Here is a 27091-nt window from a genome sequence, read left to right as displayed (position 1 = left end):
CACAGTAACATCAACCCCTCACGGCACTGACTGACCCGCTTACAGACACACACACTCGTTTACTGTGTTTACTGTGTTTACTGTGGCTGGAGCTCGAGGACAACATGTTCAGAACAATGTACCGGCACGCGAAGAAACATCCCGGGGTGAGTCCAACTCCGACACACACCTGAAACTCGGAACATATCGTGCAACAGTTCATGTATTTCAGTCATTCAAATTAACAGGTGAAACTAATATATTTAGTATATATAACTATATACATATGCATGATTATACTTTTCAGAGGGCCGACATTCCTGTATTTAAAACCTTTTTTTTATTATTGATTTCATGTAATATTCTAATTTTCTGAGATTTTGTATTTGGGTTTTTCATAAGCTGTAAACCAAAATCCAACTTTTGCACGATATTCTAATATTTCGAGTTTAACCTGTACACCTTTGCCTGGTTTATAACACACTTCATATATTTAGTAATATTATCAATCTGACTATACTGACACTAGATTAAATGTAAAATAGAAATAGAAAATCAGATGAGAACAAAACTAAATCATGATTCAGTCTTTTTTTCAAGCTGCTTTACAGCAGAATTTGAATTTGTGTTATAGTTGATGAAGTTTGCATCATTGAGTTTCATGTTTGTTTCCATGAAGCTGTTTCACAGTCTGTATTGTATAAAGCGCTCTCAAATGTTCTCAAGGCCTTTTATTGACCTTCCAATGAATAGATTTACTGTAGAAACTCTTTCTTAAATATTACTCACAGTGAACGATTTACTTCACTGCATACCATAAATAAAGGACAAACCCAAACGAACAAAACAGACATTGCTTTCTTTCTCGAACAACAGCTCCATTAGTGCGATGAGTGTGTGATGACCCAGATCTCATGGTTGGCGGGTTACCAGAACTAAAGGAACGACTGTTACGCAAACGCCAGTAACAGATCTTAAGAGTGATCAGATTATTATCTATTTACTGCTGCATCTTCAAGTCAAGTTTCCTTCATTTATACAGCGCTTTAACAATATAGAGTTTCACAGCAGCTTTACAGTGATAATAGAGATTACAGTAACAGAGATTGTTTAGGCTTTACAGCTGATCTAGAATAAAGTTATTGTCCAGATAAAGTTAGTTTTGATTGATTCACTTCCGTTGTAAAGATCATTAGTTGTTAACTTAGCGGCCGCTAACACATACCGTTCAACAGAAAACAGAAACTTTTAATGTGTTCTGGACGTTTATTCGCACACAACAGTGTTTGAGCTCGAGAACACACACTTTGAAACAGGATCCAAGTTGCAAGTTTTGATTTTTTTTTAAAAACGTGATCATCTCAGTGTAAACTTCAAAATTGAGAATCTGTGAAACGCTGACGGCGCACATGTGTATCACGTGTTCAGTCTATAGATATGTGCGTTTGAATATATAGTTGTGCAGGCGTGTAGTCTCTCTTTATAAAGTGACATCACCAAATGACTCGCCTAAAAAATTTATAATACAGAATTTTTAATTCGCAATTGCGTGTTATAAAGTCAGAATTGCGAGAAAGAGTCAGAATTGTGTTATAAAGGCCGAATTGTGAGATATAAAGACAGAATTGTGAGAGAAAAAACTAACAATCCCAACTTTTTTTCTCGCAATTCCGATTTTACATCTCCCAATTGTGTGTTGTAAAGTCAGAATTATGATATATAAACTCGCAATTCCAAGAAAAATACTTGAAATTCTGACTTTTTCTCTCAGAATTGCATGTTTATATCACACAATTATGACTTTTTAATACACAATTGGGAGATCTAAAATCAGAATTGTTAGTTTTTTCTCTCGCAATTCTGACTTTATATCTCACAATTTTGACTTTATATCACACAATTCTGCCTTTATATCACGCAATTCTGCCTATTTCTCGCAATTCTGACTTTATAACACACAATTGCGACTTTATATCTCGCAATTGTGACTTTATATCTCGCAATTCTGACTTTATATCTCGCAATTCTGACTTTATAACACAATTCTGCCTTTATAACACATTTCTGACTATTTCTCGCAATTCTGACTTTATAACACAATTCTGACTTTATATCACTCAATTCTGACTTTATATCTCGCAGTTCTGACTTTATATCTCGCAATTCTGACTTTATATCTCGCAATTCTGACTTTATAACACACAATTCTGCCTTTATAACACATTTCTGACTATTTCTCGCAATTCTGACTTTATAACACAATTCTGACTATTTCTAACAATTCTGACTTTATATCACTCAATTCTGACTTTATATCTCGCAATTCTGACTTTATAACACACAATTCTGCCTTTATAACACAATTCTGACTATTTCTCGCAATTCTGACTTTATAACAATTCTGACTATTTCTCGCAATTCTGAATTTATAACACACAATTGCGACTTTATATCTCGCAATTCTGACTATATCTCACAATTCTGACTTTATACCATTCAATTCTGACTTTATATCACGCAATTCTGACTTAATATCACGCAATTCTGACTTTACCTTTCACAATTTTGACTTTATTTCACACAATTCTGCCTTTATATCACGCAATTCTGCCTATTTCTCGCAATTCTGACTTTATAACACACAATTGCGACTTTATATCTCGCAATTCTGACTTTATATCTCGCAACTCTGACTTTATGACACACAATTCTGACTATTTCTCGCAATTGTGACTTTATAACACACAATTGCGACTTTATATCTCGCAATTCTGGCTATCTCGCAATTCTGACTTTATAACACTCAATTCAGACTTTATATCACGCAATTCTGACTTTATATCACACAATTCTGACTATATCTCGCAATTCTGACTTTATATCTCGCAATTCTGACTATATCACACAACTCTGACTTTATAACACAATTCTGACTATTTCTCGCAATTCTGACACTATATGACACGCAATTGCGATTTTATATCATGCAATTCTGACTTTATATCTCGCAATTCTGACTTTATAACACACAATTCTGCCTTTATAACACAATTCTGACTATTTCTCGCAATTCTGACTTTATAACACGCAATTCTGACTATATCTCTCAATTCTGACTTTATATCACACAACTCTGACTTTATAACACAATTCTGACTATTTCTCGCAATTCTGACACTATATGACACGCAATTGCGATTTTATATCATGCAATTCTGACTTTATATCTCGCAATTCTGACTTTATAACACACAATTCTGCCTTTATAACACAATTCTGACTATTTCTCGCAATTCTGACTTTATAACACGCAATTCTGACTATATCTCTCAATTCTGACTTTATAACACACAATTCTGCCTTTATAACACAATTCTGACTCTTCCTCGCAATTGTGACTTTATATCTCGCAATTCTGACTTTATAACACACAATTCTGCCTTTATAACACAATTCTGACTATTTCTCGCAATTCTGAATTTATAACACACAATTGCGACTTTATATCTCGCAATTCTGCCTATTTCTCGCAATTCTGACTATATCTCACAATTCTGACTTTATAACACTCAATTATGACTTTATATCACACAATTCTGACCATATCTCGCAATTCTGACTTTATATCTCGCAATTCTGACTTTATACGACACAATTCTACCTTTATAACACAATTCTGACTATTTCTCGCAATTGTGACTTTATATCTCGCAATTCTGACTTTATACGACACAATTCTACCTTTATAACACAATTCTGACTATTTCTCGCAATTCTGAATTTATAACACACAATTGCGACTTTATATCACACAATTCTGCCTATTTCTCGCAATTCTGACTTTATATCTCGCAATTCTGACTTTATATCACGCAATTCTGACTTTATAACACAATTCTGCCTATTTCTCGCAGTTCTGACTATATCTCACAATTCTGACTTTATAACACTCAATTATGACTTTATATCACACAATTCTGACCATATCTCGCAATTCTGACTTTATATCTCGCAATTCTGACTTTATACGACACAATTCTACCGTTATAACACAATTCTGACTATTTCTCGCAATTCTGAATTTATAACACAATTGTGACTTTATATCACGCAATTCTGACTATATTTCGCAATTCTGACTTTATATCACGCAATTCTGACTTAATATCACGCAATTCTGACTTTACATTTCACAATTTTGACTATTTCACACAATTCTGCCTTTATATCACGCAATTCTGCCTATTTCTCGCAATTCTGACTTTATAACACACAATTGCGACTTTATATCTCGCAATTCTGACTTTATATCACTCAATTCTGACTTTATATCTCGCAACTCTGACTTTATGACACACAATTCTGCCTTTATAACACAATTCTGACTATTTCTCGCAATTGTGACTTTATAACACCCAATTCAGACTTTATATCACGCAATTCTGACTTTATATCACACAACTCTGACTTTATAACACAATTCTGACTATTTCTCGCAATTCTGACACTATATGACACACAATTGCGACTTTATATCATGCATTTCTGACTTTATATCTCGCAATTCTGACTTTATAACACACAATTCTGCCTTTATAACACAATTCTGACTATTTCTCGCAATTGTGACTTTATAACACTCAATTCAGACTTTATATCACGCAATTCTGACTTTATATCACACAACTCTGACTTTATAACACAATTCTGACTATTTCTCGCAATTCTGACACTATATGACACACAATTGCGACTTTATATCATGCATTTCTGACTTTATATCTCGCAATTCTGACTTTATAACACACAATTCTGCCTTTATAACACAATTCTGACTATTTCTCTCAATTCTGACTTTATAACACAATTCTGCCTATTTCTCGCAATTCTGACTATATCTCACAATTCTGACTTTATAACACTCAATTATGACTTTATATCACACAATTCTGACCATATCTCGCAATTCTGACTTTATATCTCGCAATTCTGACTTTATACGACACAATTCTACCGTTATAACACAATTCTGACTATTTCTCGCAATTCTGAATTTATAACACACAATTGTGACTTTATATCTCGCAATTCTGACTATATTTCGCAATTCTGACTTTATACCATTCAATTCTGACTTTATATCACGCAATTCTGACTTAATATCACGCAATTCTGACTTTACATTTCACAATTTTGACTATTTCACACAATTCTGCCTTTATATCACGCAATTCTGCCTATTTCTCGCAATTCTGACTTTATAACACACAATTGCGACTTTATATCTCGCAATTCTGACTTTATATCACTCAATTCTGACTTTATATCTCGCAACTCTGACTTTATGACACACAATTCTGCCTTTATAACACAATTCTGACTATTTCTCGCAATTGTGACTTTATAACACTCAATTCAGACTTTATATCACGCAATTCTGACTTTATATCACACAACTCTGACTTTATAACACAATTCTGACTATTTCTCGCAATTCTGACACTATATGACACACAATTGCGACTTTATATCATGCATTTCTGACTTTATATCTCGCAATTCTGACTTTATAACACACAATTCTGCCTTTATAACACAATTCTGACTATTTCTCGCAATTGTGACTTTATAACACTCAATTCAGACTTTATATCACGCAATTCTGACTTTATATCACACAACTCTGACTTTATAACACAATTCTGACTATTTCTCGCAATTCTGACACTATATGACACACAATTGCGACTTTATATCATGCATTTCTGACTTTATATCTCGCAATTCTGACTTTATAACACACAATTCTGCCTTTATAACACAATTCTGACTATTTCTCTCAATTCTGACTTTATAACGCAATTCTGACTATATCTCGCAATTCTGACTTTATAACACACAATTCTGCCTTTATAACACAATTCTGACTATTTCTCGCAATTCTGACTTTATAACACTCAATTCAGACTTTATATCACGCAATTCTGACCATATCTCGCAATTCTGACTTTATATCTCGCAATTCTGACTTTATAACACAATTCTGCCTATTTCTCGCAATTCTGACTTTATTTCTCGCAATTCTGACTTTATATCACGCAATTCTGACTTTATAACACAATTCTGCCTATTTCTCGCAATTCTGACTATATCTCACAATTCTGACTTTATAACACTCAATTATGACCATATCTCGCAATTCTGACTTTATATCTCGCAATTCTGACTATATCTCGCAATTCTGACTTTATAACACTCAATTATGACTTTATATCACACAATTCTGACCATATCTCACAATTCTGACTTTATATCTCGCAATTCTGACTTTATATCACGCAATTCTGACTTTATATCACGCAATTCTGACTTTATATCTCCCAATTCTGACTTTATATCACGCAATTCTGACTTTATAACACAATTCTGCCTATTTCTCGCAATTCTGACTATATCTCGCAATTCTGACATTATAACACTCAATTATGACTTTATATCACACAATTCTGACCATATCTCGCAATTCTGACTTTATATCTCGCAATTCTGACTTTATATCACGCAATTCTGACTTTATAACACAATTCTGCCTATTGCTCGCAATTCTGACTTTATATCTCGCAATTCGGACTTTATAACACACAATTCTGCCTTTATAACACAATTCTGACTATTTCTCGCAATTGTGACTTTATAACACTCAATTCAGACTTTATATCACGCAATTCTGACTTTATATCACACAACTCTGACTTTATAACACAATTCTGACTATTTCTCGCAATTCTGACACTATATGACACACAATTGCGACTTTATATCATGCATTTCTGACTTTATATCTCGCAATTCTGACTTTATAACACACAATTCTGCCTTTATAACACAATTCTGACTATTTCTCGCAATTGTGACTTTATAACACTCAATTCAGACTTTATATCACGCAATTCTGACTTTATATCACACAACTCTGACTTTATAACACAATTCTGACTATTTCTCGCAATTCTGACACTATATGACACACAATTGCGACTTTATATCATGCATTTCTGACTTTATATCTCGCAATTCTGACTTTATAACACACAATTCTGCCTTTATAACACAATTCTGACTATTTCTCGCAATTCTGACTTTATAACGCAATTCTGACTATATCTCGCAATTCTGACTTTATAACACACAATTCTGCCTCTATAACACAATTCTGACTATTTCTCGCAATTCTGACTTTATAACACTCAATTCAGACTTTATATCACGCATTTCTGACCATATCTCGCAATTCTGACTTTATATCTCGCAATTCTGACTTTATAACACAATTCTGCCTATTTCTCGCAATTCTGACTTTATATCACGCAATTCTGACTTTATAACACAATTCTGCCTATTTCTCGCAATTCTGACTATATCTCGCAATTCTGCCTTTATAACACAATTCTGACTATTTCTCGCAATTCTGACTTTATATCACACAACTCTGACTTTATAACACAATTCTGACTATTTCTCGCAATTCTGACACTATATGACACACAATTGCGACTTTATATCATGCATTTCTGACTTTATATCTCGCAATTCTGACTTTATAACACACAATTCTGCCTTTATAACACAATTCTGACTATTTCTCTCAATTCTGACTTTATAACGCAATTCTGACTATATCTCGCAATTCTGACTTTATAACACACAATTCTGCCTTTATAACACAATTCTGACTATTTCTCGCAATTCTGACTTTATAACACTCAATTCAGACTTTATATCACGCAATTCTGACCATATCTCGCAATTCTGACTTTATATCTCGCAATTCTGACTTTATAACACAATTCTGCCTATTTCTCGCAATTCTGACTTTATTTCTCGCAATTCTGACTTTATATCACGCAATTCTGACTTTATAACACAATTCTGCCTATTTCTCGCAATTCTGACTATATCTCACAATTCTGACTTTATAACACTCAATTATGACCATATCTCGCAATTCTGACTTTATATCTCGCAATTCTGACTATATCTCGCAATTCTGACTTTATAACACTCAATTATGACTTTATATCACACAATTCTGACCATATCTCACAATTCTGACTTTATATCTCGCAATTCTGACTTTATATCACGCAATTCTGACTTTATATCACGCAATTCTGACTTTATATCTCCCAATTCTGACTTTATATCACGCAATTCTGACTTTATAACACAATTCTGCCTATTTCTCGCAATTCTGACTATATCTCGCAATTCTGACATTATAACACTCAATTATGACTTTATATCACACAATTCTGACCATATCTCGCAATTCTGACTTTATATCTCGCAATTCTGACTTTATATCACGCAATTCTGACTTTATAACACAATTCTGCCTATTGCTCGCAATTCTGACTTTATATCTCGCAATTCGGACTTTATAACACACAATTCTGCCTTTATAACACAATTCTGACTATTTCTCGCAATTGTGACTTTATAACACTCAATTCAGACTTTATATCACGCAATTCTGACTTTATATCACACAACTCTGACTTTATAACACAATTCTGACTATTTCTCGCAATTCTGACACTATATGACACACAATTGCGACTTTATATCATGCATTTCTGACTTTATATCTCGCAATTCTGACTTTATAACACACAATTCTGCCTTTATAACACAATTCTGACTATTTCTCGCAATTGTGACTTTATAACACTCAATTCAGACTTTATATCACGCAATTCTGACTTTATATCACACAACTCTGACTTTATAACACAATTCTGACTATTTCTCGCAATTCTGACACTATATGACACACAATTGCGACTTTATATCATGCATTTCTGACTTTATATCTCGCAATTCTGACTTTATAACACACAATTCTGCCTTTATAACACAATTCTGACTATTTCTCGCAATTCTGACTTTATAACGCAATTCTGACTATATCTCGCAATTCTGACTTTATAACACACAATTCTGCCTCTATAACACAATTCTGACTATTTCTCGCAATTCTGACTTTATAACACTCAATTCAGACTTTATATCACGCATTTCTGACCATATCTCGCAATTCTGACTTTATATCTCGCAATTCTGACTTTATAACACAATTCTGCCTATTTCTCGCAATTCTGACTTTATATCACGCAATTCTGACTTTATAACACAATTCTGCCTATTTCTCGCAATTCTGACTATATCTCGCAATTCTGACTTTATAACACTCAATTATGACTTTATATCACACAATTCTGACCATATCTCGCAATTCTGACTTTATATCTCGCAATTCTGACTATATCTCGCAATTCTGACTTTATAACACTCAATTATGACTTTATATCACACAATTCTGACCATATCTCGCAATTCTGACTTTATATCTCGCAATTCTGACTTTATATCACGCAATTCTGACTTTATATCACGCAATTCTGACTTTATATCTCCCAATTCTGACTTTATATCACGCAATTCTGACTTTATAACACAATTCTGCCTATTTCTCGCAATTCTGACATTATATCTCGCAATTCTGACTTTATATCTCGCAATTCTGACTTTATATCACGCAATTCTGACTTTATAACACAATTCTGCCTATTGCTCGCAATTCAGACTTTATATCTCGCAATTCGGACTTTATATCACGCAATTCTGCCTTTATAACACACAATTCTGCCTTTATAACACCATTCTGACTATTTCTCGCAATTGTGACTTTATAACAGACAATTGCGACTTTATATCTCGCAATTCTGACTTTATAACACTCAATTCAGACTTTATATCTCGCAATTCTGACTTTATATCACACAATTCTGCCTTTATAACACCATTCTGACTATTTCTCGCAATTGTGACTTTATAACAGACAATTGCGACTTTATATCTCGCAATTCTGACTTTATAACACTCAATTCAGACTTTATATCACGCAATTCTGACTTTATATCACACAATTCTGACTATATCTCGCAATTCTGACTTTATATCTCGCAATTCTGACTTTATATCTCGCAATTCTGACTTTATATCACGCAATTCTGACTTTATAACACAATTATGACTATTTCTCGCAATTCTGACACTATATGACACGCAATAGCGACTTTATATTAGGGCTGTGAACCTACACTGGTCTCACGGTTCGGTTCGGTTACGATTATCATGTCATCGATTCAGTTCAATTCGGTATCACAATGCATTTCGATGTACCGCATCCTCAATTTTCAAATTTACTTTAAAAGTGATCCGTGCGCTTGCGTGTGTGTTCATCTGTTCGGGAAGTCGCAGTGACAGAAACAGTGACATTCCAGTTTGAATTTCAAAGGCCTGTTTATGCCATTAAGAAAATAAAATTTTATCAAATCAATTTTGTTTTAAAGAAATGTTTATTTAAAAGCAGCGCTCATTCATCAGTGTATATGTCGACATTAGAGGCGCGCGCATCAACCGTCGAGAGTTCACTGTTGAAGATGACGATCATTTATAATCACCAGTAACAACACAGAATAATTGTAATTTCACCATCGGCTGGCAGCGAATACTTAAATCTGAGAACAATATTGAGGCGGTCGGATTATTTGTTTTGGCTGCGGATTCGGGTGACGTTGAAGCTCATTCTCTTACTCTAAAGCAGTCCGGCTCTGCCAGGCGTAACAGCTCGGGGTGAACACGGCTAACATTGTTTATCAAGTTAATATAGCTATTACCTCCTGCCTATTCTATTTGTGCGTGACATGAGCGCACACAGCGCGTGTCTTCTCCAGGTCGTGCTTACCAGGTTGTTCATAAAAGCCGAAATGTGTCCAGATATAGGCTTTTAAAGTAGCTGGAGCATTTTTAATTATGCGCACACATCTCGCCTCCCTCTGCCAGTGTATGGTATCACGACAAAGCACATACGTGACAAATGACGTCAGAAAAGCGTCAGTACATTATAACCGGTTATGGTCTATTACTGAACCGATAACCGAATCGTCCTCGTCTGCATCGCGATGCATCGTAGAAACGATTAATTTCGACACCCCTACTTTATATCATGCAATTCTGACTTTATATCTCGCAATTCTGACTTTATAACACAATTCTATTTCTCAAAATTCTGACTTTATATCTCACAATTCTGACTTTATATCACACAATTCTGACTTTATATCTCGCAATTCTGACTTTATATCACGCAATTCTGACTTTATATCACGCAATTCTGACTTTATATCACACAATTCTGACTATATCACGCAATTCTGACTTTATATCACGCAATTCTGACTATATCCCGCAATTCTGACTTTATATCACGCAATTCTGACTTTATATCTCGCAATTCTGACTTTATATCACGCAATTCTGACTATATCCCGCAATTCTGACTTTATATCACGCAATTCTGACTTTATATCTCGCAATTCTGACTTTATAACACTCAATTCAGACTTTATATCACGCAATTCTGACTTTATATCACGCAATTCTGACTTTATATCACACAATTCTGACTATATCACGCAATTCTGACTTTATATCACGCAATTCTGACTATATATCACGCAATTCTGACTTTATATCACGCAATTCTGACTATATATCACGCAATTCTGACTTTATATCTCGCAATTCTGACTTTATATCACGCAATTCTGACTTTATATCACGCAATTCTGACTATATCCCGCAATTCTGACTTTATATCACGCAATTCTGACTTTATATCTCGCAATTCTGACTTTATATCACGCAATTCTGACTATATCCCGCAATTCTGACTTTATATCACGCAATTCTGACTTTATATCTCGCAATTCTGACTTTATATCTCGCAATTCTGACTTTATATCACGCAATTCTGACTTTATATCACACAATTCTGACTATATCACGCAATTCTGACTTTATATCACGCAATTCTGACTATATCCCGCAATTCTGACTTTATATCACGCAATTCTGACTTTATATCACGCATTTCTGACTTTATATCTCGCAATTCTGACTTTATATCACGCAATTCTGACTTTATATCACGCAATTCTGACTTTATATCACGCAATTCTGACTTTATATCTCGCAATTCTGACTTTATATCTCGCAATTCTTACTTTATATCTCGCAATTCTGACTTTATATCTCGCAATTCTGACTTTATATCACACAATTCTGACTTTATATCACGCAATTCTGACTTTATATCACGCAATTCTGACTTTATATCACACAATTCTGACTTTATATCACACAATTCTGACTTTATATCACGCAATTCTGACTATATCTCCCAATTCTGACTTTATATCTCGCAATTCTTACTTTATATCACGCAATTCTGACTTTATATCACGCAATTCTGAATTTATATCACGCAATTCTGACTATATCTCGCAATTCTGACTTTATATCACGCAATTCTGACTTTATATCTCGCAATTCTGACTTTATATCACGCAATTCTGACTTTATAACACAATTATGACTATTTCTCGCAATTCTGACTTTATATCTCCCAATTCTGACTTTATATCTCGCAATTCTGACTTTATATCACGCAATTCTGACTTTATATCTCCCAATTCTTACTTTATATCACGCAATTCTGACTTTATATCACGCAATTCTGACTTTATATCTCGCAATTCTGACTTTATATCTCGCAATTCTTACTTTATATCACGCAATTCTGACTTTATATCACGCAATTCTGACTTTATATCACACAATTCTGACTTTATATCACGCAATTCTGACTTTATATCACGCAATTCTGACTTTATATCACTCAATTCTGACTTTATATCTCGCAATTCTGACTTTATATCTCGCAATTCTGACTTTATAACTCGCAATTCTGAGAAATAATTATCTTTTAAAATGTTTTATTCTGTGGCAGAAACAAGCTTCCCTAGAGGCCTGTGAATGTGGAAAACAGGACTGACACAGTGTCTGATAAAATGACTTTTGTAGTCTTTATAACTTCTGCAGCAAATCTGTGAGAAGATATTTGCCTGAAGGGACATAAAAAAATCAGTTTACGTCTGTGAGTTTGTTGCAGGTCAGAAGCAGATGTTACAGCAGATGCTGTTAGTGTCTCTCTCTCTCTCTCTCTCTCTCTCTCTCTCTCTCTCATCACACAGGTGTTACAGTGACTAACAAGTGTGACTTCACAAATAAATAAGAAAGTTGTTGTTTTCTTCACTTAAAAGTGTGATCACTGAATATGACACTCATCAAAAGTGCACAGGAGAAAAGCCCACGTGTGTGTCCGTGAATGCAGCATTTGGACAGTTCTTGGTAATGTGAACGATAAGGGAACATATCATTCTTCAAACCACAGGTGTAAAGAGTACCAGCAAACCATAAATACCTTACAGCGAAAATAACTTTATTACAAGTCACCATGTTCCAATTCCAATACGACTTGAGTAAAAGTCTTAGAGTATCAGATTTTAACAGTACTTCATTATTTCACTCAAAGATGCTCTAGTCCTCAACACCTAAGAGACATGCCAGTGAAAATAAGAAACAATTGATTTGTAAAATGAAAAATCGTGTTTATTTTCTAAAATCAAAATAAAACTGAATATTGCAATAAATGAAGGTCGCCACAACAGCCTCTTAAATATCCACAAACTCTCACGTCTCAGTTCAGCTCAAGTGCACATAAAGGCCATAAGTAAACCAATATCCTTAGAAAAGGTCTCATCAATATCACAAACACAACCACAACACACACACACACACACACAGCACTAGAAACATCACATGACCACCGAACGCCCATCAGGATTGAGTTCAGCTTAAGATGAGAGAAAAACACATGTTGCGCTCGGCTTAGGACGCTTAAACATATTTGATAAGCTAATTTGAATATCTGCCGGTAACCCCTGGGGGATTATGCAAATCACTGTTACACGAGGCAGTTTTGACAACATAAGGCAAAGTCTGTGTCTGTGTGTCTCTCACTTTCTCAAACACGGAGAAAACACAGAAAAACTGATGCATCACATTCCCTCTTTTAATATGTATTTCTATTCTAATCCCTGTTATCATTTACACTCACACACACTGAAGTCTCCTGATAGGATGTGTGTGTGATCCTGTCACTCAGTCTGATCGGCAGTAGTACACACACACATACACACACACTAGCGACTGTGTCCTTCGTCGCTCAACCCAGACCGACACACACAGTGTGTCTCCATGCATATAAAAGAGAGTGTGTGTGTTCATTTAGCACTGAAACCCACTCGACGCAAGTACATGAACACACACACACACACACACACTTCTAAATCCATTTCACACGCCGTTGGATCCTGAAAGATGTCAGCCTTCTCTCTTTCGGCTCAAACACGCTCATGATGGAGCTGCAGTTCTTGCTGAGTTAGTAAAGTTACTCAAACCTTAAAGTCATTACTCGGGTTTTACACTCATGCATTTGGCAGATGTTTATCAAGTCACTTGCATTGCGTTTAAGGTGTGATGTCATCAGTTCATGCATCACTGTTACTCTTCACTGATGATATACAGTGCAAGTGCCAATCATTTTTATGTTTATGGTATAGTGTTACTGTAGCTTAGACAGTCAAGTATGGCGCTTGCAACGCCAAGATCATGGGTTCGTTTCTCCGGGAATGCATGAACTGATAACATATACACCTTTAATGCAAAGGATAAAAGCATCTGCCAAATGCATAAATGTTGTTGAGATGTTGATGAATAACACATCTAATATATATATATAAGTTGGATATAGAAGTATGTCTGTATAGTATAATCACATAAAGCGATATACAATTTCTCAGAATGCAACAGTAAGGCATGAATATATTAAGACATTATAAACATTAACATCAGGATTTTCTGTAAAGCTGCTCAATGTGCATTGTGAAAATGCGCTATATAAATAACACTAGGACTTTATATGTTTATATGACTGTATATGTTTCTTATACAGCAGGACAGCGCTCTTGTGATGTGTTTGTCAGGCATTTGTGCACTTGCTTTACTTTAGAGTGAGTAACACACACACACACACACACACACACACACTGAACACGATACACTGACGTGACGTCTTAATGTGCAATAATATAGATATGGGCATGTGTAATACAGTTTCAATGTTTTTTGTTGTTGTATTGTTTTGTATGATTTAGACATTTTATGTGCAATGATATTTGACTATGTCCTTATTAATTACTAATTATTGGACTTTTTTTTCTTGCATTGTCTATTCTAGTTTTTTATTCCTATTATGCTATTATTGAGGAAGCAGCTTAGACATACATACACCCTAGTTTCTAATGTTTTTTATTGGTTAATGTTTTTCTCTTGTGTTTTGACCGTGACTTTAGCACTTGGTTTCGTTCCTTCATATAAAAATGTGTATTGAATGACAATAAAAGGCCTTTGAACCTCGATGTTCTCGTCCTCTCTCAGCTCATCCCTCAGTTCTTCTTCTTGTTGTTGGGTTTGAGTGGAGCTTCTCTCTATCTGGTGCGACTGGCTCGAGGACCTCATGTCAGGTGAGACCGAAGAAAACACACTTTACAATGCAGTGACACTACACATTCATTCAACTCAATTCATTCAACTCTATTTGTCTCCAAGGGGCAATTAACCAGAAGAGTCACGAAAACAGTGTACATAAAAACATCATACATTAAATAAATAACTCAATGTGCACGGAATGCATATTCATTATAATCTGCTTCAAGATACCTAAAAAACAAGTCCATACCATGTATAAGAATGAATAAATATGTAAATATATAACTGTGTGCAAAGTTACGGCATGGTAAACAAGAGGGTCAGAGATGGTTAAAAATTTGAACATGCTCATATAAAGAGAAATGAACACAATCCTCAATCTCATGTTGTTCCAAACATGCTTGTATTTCTTCATATGAATATAATAGTTTGGGTTACACTTTATTTTAAGGTGTCATTATTACAGTGTAATTATATGTTTAAGTACTGAGTAATATTAAGCAACTACATGTACTTACTATAGGGTTATAGGATTAGGATTTGGTTAGTTGCATGTAATTATGCCTACTTTACTGTTATTACTATGGTAAGTACATGTAGTTGTACACAGTACAAGACAATCAGTCACATTACATCATTACTGATACTTTAAAGTCCCCCTGTGGTGAAAATCCAGCTTTTAATGTTGTTTATGTGTCTATGTGGTGTTTTTAATATGCTTTAACACAAATCATGTGTAAATTCATAAGTCGACAGCATTGCTGAGTATTTTCTGCTTAAAACTGCAGTGAACCAAAGACAGTCTCAAAAACACGCTTTGAAATCGCTGGTGTTTCTGACGTCACAAACTACCTTGTAACCAATCAGATCAACGTGTGATCGTCAACCAGTGGATCTCTGAGTGAGTGAGTGAGTGAGTGGAGGCGGGGCTCATTTGCATATTCATAGAACCGCGCATACTAAATGAGGCAAGGGTGTCAAGTTACATTCAAGATATTTTAAGACATGAAGAAAAAAAAACGCTTTAATGTGTCATTTCGGTGATCAAAGATGAGTTTTAAGGGATAAAATGATTGACTGGGGGACTTTAACAATGTAACAGATCATTAGGTTCTGTAATGTAACATTCTAGCTTTTTGAAAATTCTAAATTCTGACTGGACGAGCTGTTTCTAGTGTCTTCTGTTTGTTGTGTGTATTAATTCATCCCTGTGAGAAACAAACTCGGCAGTCTGCCAAAAAAACTGTCCTCGGTCACCTCCGCCTGATAATTACCCTCCTTCAGTTTTACCCTCCTTTACAGTCACTCATCCTCATCCTCTTTTTTCCACTCGCTCTCTTTCTCCTCTCCGCTCTGGCCTTACCCTCATTCTGTCAGCTGGGACAGGAGGAATAACCCTGAACCGTGGAACAAACTCGACCCGACCTATCAGTACAAGGTAAACAGCCCAGCAACTGTTCTGTGATCTGCTGCAGACTGACAGCGCAGACAGATCCGTCACTCTCACGGTTCCCGGATCAGTTTCATCTCACGCGAAGGAGAGATACGTGACAGGAGACGTCAAGCCGTACATTAGACACACACTTAGTGAGCTGCATCCCAATTCACCTACTTAGACACTATTCCGTGCTGTTTTAAAGGGATGGTTCACCCAAAAATGAACATTAACCCATGATTTACTCTCCCTCACGTCAGGTGTATATGACATTCTTCTTTCAGATGAATACAATCAGAGTTATATTAAAAAATTACAATATTTCATGCTGTTTTTAGTATAAATAGTGCGATTGGTGTTTTCACAATGAAAATTTGCACTTCAGATTATCTTATTTAACAAAAAAACGAACAATTAGACACTTCATGCACTTTAATACACAGCTTAAAAGTCATGAAAGGGAAGTTGGACTCGTTTTTTCTTCCCTACACTCTTAAAAATAAAGGTTCCAAAAGGAGGCTTTTGCACTCACTTAATAATGTTGGGTTAAAAATAACCCAGCGAGTAACCCAACTATGGGGAGGTATAGCACCTTCCCAACTGTGGGTTATTTTAACCCAATGCATTGGGTTAAATGCCAGTTGGGTTACAAGTAACCCAACAGTTAAATTAACTATTTATTTTATTTACTATTTATATTTATTTATTTAAATAAATAAAATACACGTTGTTTTCAAGTACATAGTTTATTTGTATAAAACAATACATATGTCTCAACAAATATATTTTTAAATTACAAACTAAATATTGTGGAGCCTAGAATTTTATGGAAATATACATACTTGTGTACATAAATTCAAAATACATACAATAAGTTTACATACAACATTCGTATTTAACCCAACAGACGGGTTATTACTAGAAATTACCCAATGATTTTAAAAAAATGACCCAACATTTTTGGAAAATAACCCAACATAGTGACCCAATATGTGTAACCCAATTTAAAAAAAATAACCCAATGTTTTTTACTGTGCAGTGATATCATAAAAGAACCCCAAGAGAACCTTCCAGAAAGAGCTCCTAAAAAAAAACATTTCTTCTTGGTGTGAAGAACATTTCAGGCCCGGTTTCACAGACCGGGTTTAGATTAAGCCAGGATTAGACCTTAGTTAAATTAGGACATTTAAATAGTTTTCGATAGAAAAAAACTAGCATGCGACAGAAAAAAACATTACGGATGTGCATCTTGAGACAAAACAATGGCACTAATACGGTATATTTTAAGATATGTCAGTGCAAGTTGTTTTCAGTTAAAACAGCTCAAACATGCATTTTAGTCTGTGTCTGTGAAACCGGCCTTTAATAATCTAATGTAACCTTTTGTGCAATGGGAAGGTTCCATGGATGTTAAAGGTTCTTTATTGGCATCTAAAGTTCTATTAAGAACCTTCAATATCCATGGAAACTTCCCATTGCACAAAAAGAATCTTAATAGTGGAAAAGGGTTCTTTAGATTATTTAAATGTTCTTCACACCAAGAAGAAATGGTTCTTTTAGGAACTCTTTAGGAACGTTCTTTCGGGAGGCTAAAATGGTTCTTCTATAGCATTACTGCAAAAGCCTCTTTTTGGAAGCTTTATTTTTAAGAGTGTATAATGTCGTATATTCGAGTGAAACGCTTTAGGAACGAGAACAAATGTGGGCAGGGCTTGATTGTGTCTCTGAGGAATTGATTGGATGATTGGATGGTGGTTTGCTATTGGCTGATCTCAGGTGAGTGACAGGTTGCCCCGCCCTCATCATCAGAGAAGAGAAGAGATGCTGCAAGAGGAACTTATTCTAATTCAACATTACCAGGAACATGAAGTTTAAAACTATGCATAATTCATTTAGAATAAACAATGCAATATTCCGTAAAAAAAATAAGATTCGTCCGTTTTGATTTCATGGTGACTTGTTTCTAGATAAGCCTTGTGCGCCTGAGGCTCGTGTGAAAAACACAGCGTTCGTTCACGTCTGCTTTAGAAGGAATAATTTATATCGCAGCGGGTGAATGTTTTGTTCTCGTTTGGAACATCTTGATCACCTCCAACCATTAATAAAAGAATTAACAAAGGCAGACGGAGAGAATGAGAGAGGATTCCTCAGAGAAGACACGCGTGTTCATGGGAAGTTTGCGTTCAGGCTCACGAAAGGTCACGACTCGACATGTTTAATTCTCAAAAGGAGCCAAAGGTCAGAAATCAAGAAATCCGGCAGCGTCTCAACATTAATCATAATGAGAGAAACAGAAGCAGAGAGAGATCAATGTGAATATGAGAATAAAATAACACCGGCTGAAGAACGTGTCTCCTGTCACACATTCAGAACATAAACATGCTTTCTGTCACAGTAAACCTGACGCTCCGAGACCTTTTCACAAAAACAGCAAAGCATGAATGCAGGAACTATGGGATTCTTTCAGCCGTTTCATGGTCAAGCTGGAGAAATTATGCGTCTGGTCACTTAGTAAAGTAACAGCAAACTCTCCTCAACAAGAGGAATCATTCACGTCATAAACCCTGCATTACTCACTCAACTTTAACTAATGATTGATTGATTGATTGTAAATAAGCACATCTAATCAAAAGTAACGATCAGAGAACATTCAAAAGTAACGATCAGAGAACATTGAAAAGTAACGATCAGAGAACATTCAAAAGTAACGATCAGAGAACATTCAAAAGTAACGATCTGAGAACATTCAAAAGTAACGATCAGAGAAGATTCAAAAGTAACGATCAGAGAAGATTCAAAAGTAACAATCAGAGAACATTGAAAAGTAACGATCAGAGAACATTCAAAAGTAACGATCAGAGAAGATTCAAAAGTAACGATCAGAGAAGATTCAAAAGTAACGATCAGAGAAGATTCAAAAGTAACGATCAGAAAACATTCAAAAGTAACGATCAGAGAACATTCAAAAGTAACGATCAGAGAACATTCAAAAGTAACGATCAGAGAACATTCAAAAGTAACGATCAGAGAACATTCAAAAGTAACGATCAGAGAAGATTCAAAAGTAACGATCAGAGAACATTCAAAAGTAACGATCAGAGAACATTCAAAAGTAACGATCAGAGAACATTCAAAAGTAACAATTAGAGAACATTCAAAAGTAAAAATCAGAGAACATTCAAAAGTAACGATCAGAGAACATTGAAAAGTAACGATCAGAGAACATTCAAAAGTAACGATCAGAGAATATTCAAAAGTAACGATCAGAGAACATTCAAAAGTAACGATCAGAGAACATTCAAAAGTAACGATCAGAGAATATTCAAAAGTAACGATCAGAGAACATTCAAAAGTAACAATCAGAGAATATTCAAAAGTAACGATCAGAGAATATTCAAAAGTAACGATCAGAGAACATTCAAAAGTAACGATCAGAGAAGATTCAAAAGTAACGATCAGAGAACATTCAAAAGTAACAATTAGAGAACATTCAAAAGTAACGATCAGAGAAGATTCAAAAGTAACGATCAGAGAACATTCAAAAGTAACAATTAGAGAATATTCAAAAGTAACGATCAGAGAACATTCAAAAGTAACGATCAGAGAAGATTCAAAAGTAACGATCAGAGAACATTCAAAAGTAACAATTAGAGAACATTCAAAAGTAACGATCAGAGAACATTCAAAAGTAACGATCAGAGAACATTGAAAAGTACGATCAGAGAACATTCAAAAGTAACGATCAGAGAACATTCAAAAGTAACGATCAGAGAACATTGAAAAGTACGATCAGAGAACATTCAAAAGTAACGATCAGAGAACATTCAAAAGTAACATTCAGAGAACATTCAAAAGTAACATTCAGAGAACATTCAAAAGTACGATCAGAGAACATTCAAAAGTAACGATCAGAGAAGATTCAAAAGTAACGATCAGAGAACATTCAAAAGTAACAATTAGAGAATATTCAAAAGTAACGATCAGAGAACATTCAAAAGTAACGATCAGAGAAGATTCAAAAGTAACGATCAGAGAACATTCAAAAGTAACAATTAGAGAACATTCAAAAGTAACGATCAGAGAACATTCAAAAGTAACGATCAGAGAACATTGAAAAGTACGATCAGAGAACATTCAAAAGTAACGATCAGAGAACATTCAAAAGTAACGATCAGAGAACATTGAAAAGTACGATCAGAGAACATTCAAAAGTAACGATCAGAGAACATTCAAAAGTAACATTCAGAGAACATTCAAAAGTAACATTCAGAGAACATTCAAAAGTACGATCAGAGAACATTCAAAAGTAACGATCAGAGAACATTCAAAAGTAACGTTCAGAGAACATTGAAAAGTAACGATCAGAGAACATTGAAAAGTAACGATCAGAGAACATTCAAAAGTACGATCAGAGAACATTCAAAAGTAACATTCAGAGAACATTCAAAAGTAACGATTAGAGAACATTCAAAAGTAACATTCAGAGAACATTCAAAAGTAACGATCAGAGAACATTGAAAAGTAACGATCAGAGAACATTCAAAAGTAACGTTCAGAGAACATTCAAAAGTAACGATCAGAGAAAATTCAAAAGTAACGATCAGAGAACATTCAAAAGTAACATTCAGAGAACATTCAAAAGTAACATTCAGAGAAAATTCAAAAGTAACGATCAGAGAACATTGAAAAGTAACGATCAGAGAACATTCAAAAGTAACGATCAGAGAACATTCAAAAGTACGATCAGAGAACATTCAAAAGTAACATTCAGAGAACATTCAAAAGTAACATTCAGAGAACATTCAAAAGTAACATTCAGAGAACATTCAAAAGTAACATTCAGAGAACATTCAAAAGTAACATTCAGAGAACATTCAAAAGTACGATCAGAGAACATTCAAAAGTAACATTCAGAGAACATTCAAAAGTAACATTCAGAGAACATTCAAAAGTAACGATCAGAGAACATTCAAAAGTAACATTCAGAGAACATTCAAAAGTAACGTTCAGAGAACATTCAAAAGTAACGATCAGAGAACATTCAAAAGTAACATTCAGAGAACATTCAAAAGTAACATTCAGAGAACATTCAAAAGTAACGATCAGAGAACATTGAAAAGTAACGATCAGAGAACATTCAAAAGTACGATCAGAGAACATTCAAAAGTAACATTCAGAGAACATTCAAAAGTAACGATCAGAGAACATTGAAAAGTAACGATCAGAGAACATTCAAAAGTACGATCAGAGAACATTCAAAAGTAACATTCAGAGAACATTCAAAAGTAACATTCAGAGAACATTCAAAAGTAACATTCAGAGAACATTCAAAAGTAACATTCAGAGAACATTCAAAAGTAACATTCAGAGAACATTCAAAAGTAACGATCAGAGAACATTCAAAAGTAACATTCAGAGAACATTCAAAAGTAACATTCAGAGAACATTCAAAAGTACGATCAGAGAACATTCAAAAGTAACATTCAGAGAACATTCAAAAGTAACATTCAGAGAACATTCAAAAGTAACATTCAGAGAACATTCAAAAGTAACGATCAGAGAACATTCAAAAGTAACATTCAGAGAACATTCAAAAGTAACATTCAGAGAACATTCAAAAGTAACATTCAGAGAACATTCAAAAGTAACATTCAGAGAACATTCAAAAGTAACGATCAGAGAACATTCAAAAGTAACATTCAGAGAACATTCAAAAGTAACATTCAGAGAACATTCAAAAGTAACGTTCAGAGAACATTCAAAAGTAACATTCAGAGAACATTCAAAAGTAACGATCAGAGAACATTGAAAAGTAACGATCAGAGAAAATTCAAAAGTAACGATCAGAGAACATTCAAAAGTAACGATCAGAGAACATTGAAAAGTAACGATCAGAGAACATTGAAAAGTAACGATCAGAGAACATTGAAAAGTAACGATCAGAGAACATTCAAAAGTAACATTCAGAGAAAATTCAAAAGTAACGATCAGAGAACATTCAAAAGTAACATTCAGAGAACATTCAAAAGTAACGATCAGAGAACATTCAAAAGTAACGATCAGAGAACATTCAAAAGTAACATTCAGAGAAAATTCAAAAGTAACGATCAGAGAACATTCAAAAGTAACATTCAGAGAACATTCAAAAGTAACGATCAGAGAACATTCAAAAGTAACATTCAGAGAAAATTCAAAAGTAACGATCAGAGAACATTCAAAAGTAACATTCAGAGAACATTCAAAAGTAACGATCAGAGAACATTCAAAAGTAACGTTCAGAGAACATTCAAAAGTAACGATCAGAGAACATTCAAAAGTAACGATCAGAGAACATTCAAAAGTAACATTCAGAGAACATTCAAAAGTAACATTCAGAGAAAATTCAAAAGTAACGATCAGAGAACATTCAAAAGTAACGATCAGAGAACATTCAAAAGTAACGATCAGAGAACATTGAAAAGTAACGATCAGAGAACATTCAAAAGTAACATTCAGAGAACATTCAAAAGTAACGATCAGAGAACATTCAAAAGTAACGATCAGAGAACATTCAAAAGTAACGATCAGAGAACATTGAAAAGTAACATTCAGAGAACATTCAAAAGTAACGATCAGAGAACATTCAAAAGTAACATTCAGAGAAAATTCAAAAGTAACGATCAGAGAACATTCAAAAGTAACATTCAGAGAAAATTCAAAAGTAACGATCAGAGAACATTCAAAAGTAACGATCAGAGAACATTCAAAAGTAACGATCAGAGAACATTCAAAAGTAACGATCAGAGAACATTCAAAAGTAACATTCAGAGAACATTCAAAAGTAACATTCAGAGAAAATTCAAAAGTAACGATCAGAGAACATTGAAAAGTAACGATCAGAGAACATTGAAAAGTAACGATCAGAGAACATTGAAAAGTAACGATCAGAGAACATTGAAAAGTAACATTCAGAGAAAATTCAAAAGTAACGATCAGAGAACATTCAAAAGTAACATTCAGAGAACATTCAAAAGTAACGATCAGAGAAAATTCAAAAGTAACGATCAGAGAACATTCAAAAGTAACATTCAGAGAACATTCAAAAGTAACGATCAGAGAACATTCAAAAGTAACGATCAGAGAACATTCAAAAGTAACATTCAGAGAAAATTCAAAAGTAACGATCAGAGAACATTCAAAAGTAACATTCAGAGAACATTCAAAAGTAACGATCAGAGAACATTCAAAAGTAACATTCAGAGAAAATTCAAAAGTAACGATCAGAGAACATTCAAAAGTAACATTCAGAGAACATTCAAAAGTAACGATCAGAGAACATTCAAAAGTAACGATCAGAGAACATTCAAAAGTAACGATCAGAGAACATTCAAAAGTAACGATCAGAGAACATTCAAAAGTAACATTCAGAGAACATTCAAAAGTAACATTCAGAGAACATTCAAAAGTAACATTCAGAGAACATTCAAAAGTAACATTCAGAGAACATTCAAAAGTAACGATCAGAGAACATTCAAAAGTAACATTCAGAGAACATTCAAAAGTAACATTCAGAGAACATTCAAAAGTAACATTCAGAGAACATTCAAAAGTAACGATCAGAGAACATTCAAAAGTAACGATCAGAGAACATTGAAAAGTAACGATCAGAGAACATTCAAAAGTACGATCAGAGAACATTCAAAAGTAACATTCAGAGAACATTCAAAAGTAACATTCAGAGAACATTCAAAAGTAACGATCAGAGAACATTCAAAAGTAACATTCAGAGAACATTCAAAAGTAACGTTCAGAGAACATTCAAAAGTAACGTTCAGAGAACATTGAAAAGTAACGATCAGAGAACATTGAAAAGTAACGATCAGAGAACATTCAAAAGTACGATCAGAGAACATTCAAAAGTAACGTTCAGAGAACATTCAAAAGTAACGATCAGAGAAAATTCAAAAGTAACGATCAGAGAACATTCAAAAGTAACGATCAGAGAAAATTCAAAAGTAACGATCAGAGAACATTCAAAAGTAACATTCAGAGAACATTCAAAAGTAACGATCAGAGAACATTGAAAAGTAACGATCAGAGAACATTCAAAAGTAACGTTCAGAGAACATTCAAAAGTAACGATCAGAGAAAATTCAAAAGTAACGATCAGAGAACATTCAAAAGTAACGATCAGAGAAAATTCAAAAGTAACGATCAGAGAACATTCAAAAGTAACGATCAGAGAACATTGAAAAGTAACGATCAGAGAACATTCAAAAGTAACGTTCAGAGAACATTCAAAAGTAACGTTCAGAGAACATTGAAAAGTAACGATCAGAGAACATTCAAAAGTACGATCAGAGAACATTCAAAAGTAACATTCAGAGAACATTCAAAAGTAACGATCAGAGAACATTGAAAAGTAACGATCAGAGAAAATTCAAAAGTAACGATCAGAGAACATTCAAAAGTAACGATCAGAGAACATTGAAAAGTAACGATCAGAGAACATTCAAAAGTAACGATCAGAGAACATTCAAAAGTAACGATCAGAGAACATTCAAAAGTAACGATCAGAGAACATTCAAAAGTAACATTCAGAGAAAATTCAAAAGTAACGATCAGAGAACATTCAAAAGTAACATTCAGAGAACATTCAAAAGTAACGATCAGAGAAAATTCAAAAGTAACGATCAGAGAACATTCAAAAGTAACATTCAGAGAACATTCAAAAGTAACGATCAGAGAACATTCAAAAGTAACGATCAGAGAACATTGAAAAGTAACGATCAGAGAACATTGAAAAGTAACGATCAGAAAACATTCAAAAGTAACGATCAGAGAACATTGAAAAGTAACGATCAGAAAACATTCAAAAGTAACGATCAGAGAACATTCAAAAGTAATGATGGTCGGGGTGGTGATGGCGCAGTGGATAAGACGCATGCCTTTGGTGTGAGAGACCCGGGTTCGAATCCACTGTGAGACACCAATGTGTCCCTGAGCAAGACACTTAACCCCTAGTTGCTCCAGGAATGGAATGTTCACTTAACGTTTTTATTTAAAATAACTGGACATTCAGAAATACTGTTTTCATAACTTAACGGGAACGTTAGCAAAACGTTCTTAGAACATATTTTTGTCAGTTTCGAGACGAGCAAAGTATACTTGGGGTTTCAAGCGCATCTAAGCTGTCAAATATACACAAAAACATGTCAAAATGTCTGTATTAGCGAGTATTTAGATAAAGACAGTCAGTTATGTTTTCAGTGAATAAACAGTTGGGAAAAAAATCAAATGCGTGTCATTATATTAGATCATGCATTCAGTCTTAAAAGCCTAATGCAAATACTGTACCAGCTGCTGTCTTCATTAATGTTAAAGGCAAAATCACTCACTGCTCTTGACTGAATAACTTTAGTAGCTTTAATACAAATCAATGTATATTTAATTTATATAGTAAAAAAACATACAGTTCAAGAATACATGGTCTCTCATACACTTTTCCTGAAAAACAAACAAGGAGCCAGATCACGAAACAAAGGGCTTCAGAACCTGTCAGACACTGAGTGTGAGTGTTTTTGTTATTGTCAGTGTGTGTGTGTGTGTGTGTGTGAGAGCTCTTGTTTGTCGTTTATGAGATTCTGATGATCTTAATTTACGCTAACTACATTTAAATGTATTCTCTCGTTCTCTCTACACAGTTGGTGGCCATCAACACAGACTATGAGCGTCTGAAGAAGGAAGGACCTGACTTTTAAAAGACCTCAGAGGATCAACACACACACACACACACACTGATACTCCTGCACCCACTGAAAACAAATTAAATCGCTTATTTTAATAGCTAGCTAAAAATGTAAAGCAGCACTGTTTTCAAGATTAATAACAATAAGTGTTTCTTGAGCATCAAATCTGCATATTAAAATGATTTCTGAAGGATCATGTGACACTGAGGACTGGAGTAATGATGCTGAAAAGTCAGCTTTAATCACAGGAATAAATTGCACTTTACTATATAAATTGTAATATTTCACATATACATATGTACTTCACATGTTAGGAGTGATGTATTGTGGTTTGACAGTGATGATTCTCACGCGTCTCATAACCGATCACAACTGAACTCACCACAAAATTGCAATTTCTGAGTGAACTATTCCTTTAAAAAAAAAAAAA

The 27091-nt window shown here is 34.3% G+C and overlaps 1 protein-coding gene across 1 annotated transcript; it reads left to right on the top strand.

Annotated features, from left to right (window-relative positions):
* Window positions 1-26826, top strand: LOC143701966 (cytochrome c oxidase subunit NDUFA4-like). The gene is made up of 4 exons (XM_077195631.1): window positions 1-146; window positions 15448-15533; window positions 16876-16936; window positions 26617-26826. The coding sequence occupies exons 1-4, from the start codon at window positions 105-107 to the stop codon at window positions 26671-26673; spliced, it is 246 nt and encodes an 81-aa protein (XP_077051746.1). The 5' UTR covers window positions 1-104; the 3' UTR covers window positions 26674-26826.
* The last annotated feature ends 265 nt before the right edge of the window (window positions 26827-27091 follow it).

This window comes from Siphateles boraxobius, unplaced genomic scaffold (assembly GCF_051911475.1).
Source record: "Siphateles boraxobius isolate OS27281-9 unplaced genomic scaffold, OSU_SipBor_1 331, whole genome shotgun sequence".
In the NCBI taxonomy this organism is placed as follows: Eukaryota; Metazoa; Chordata; class Actinopteri; order Cypriniformes; family Leuciscidae; genus Siphateles; species Siphateles boraxobius.
The sequence above is the reverse complement of the archived record's forward strand: the minus strand, read 5'-3'. Positions and strand labels throughout refer to the sequence as shown.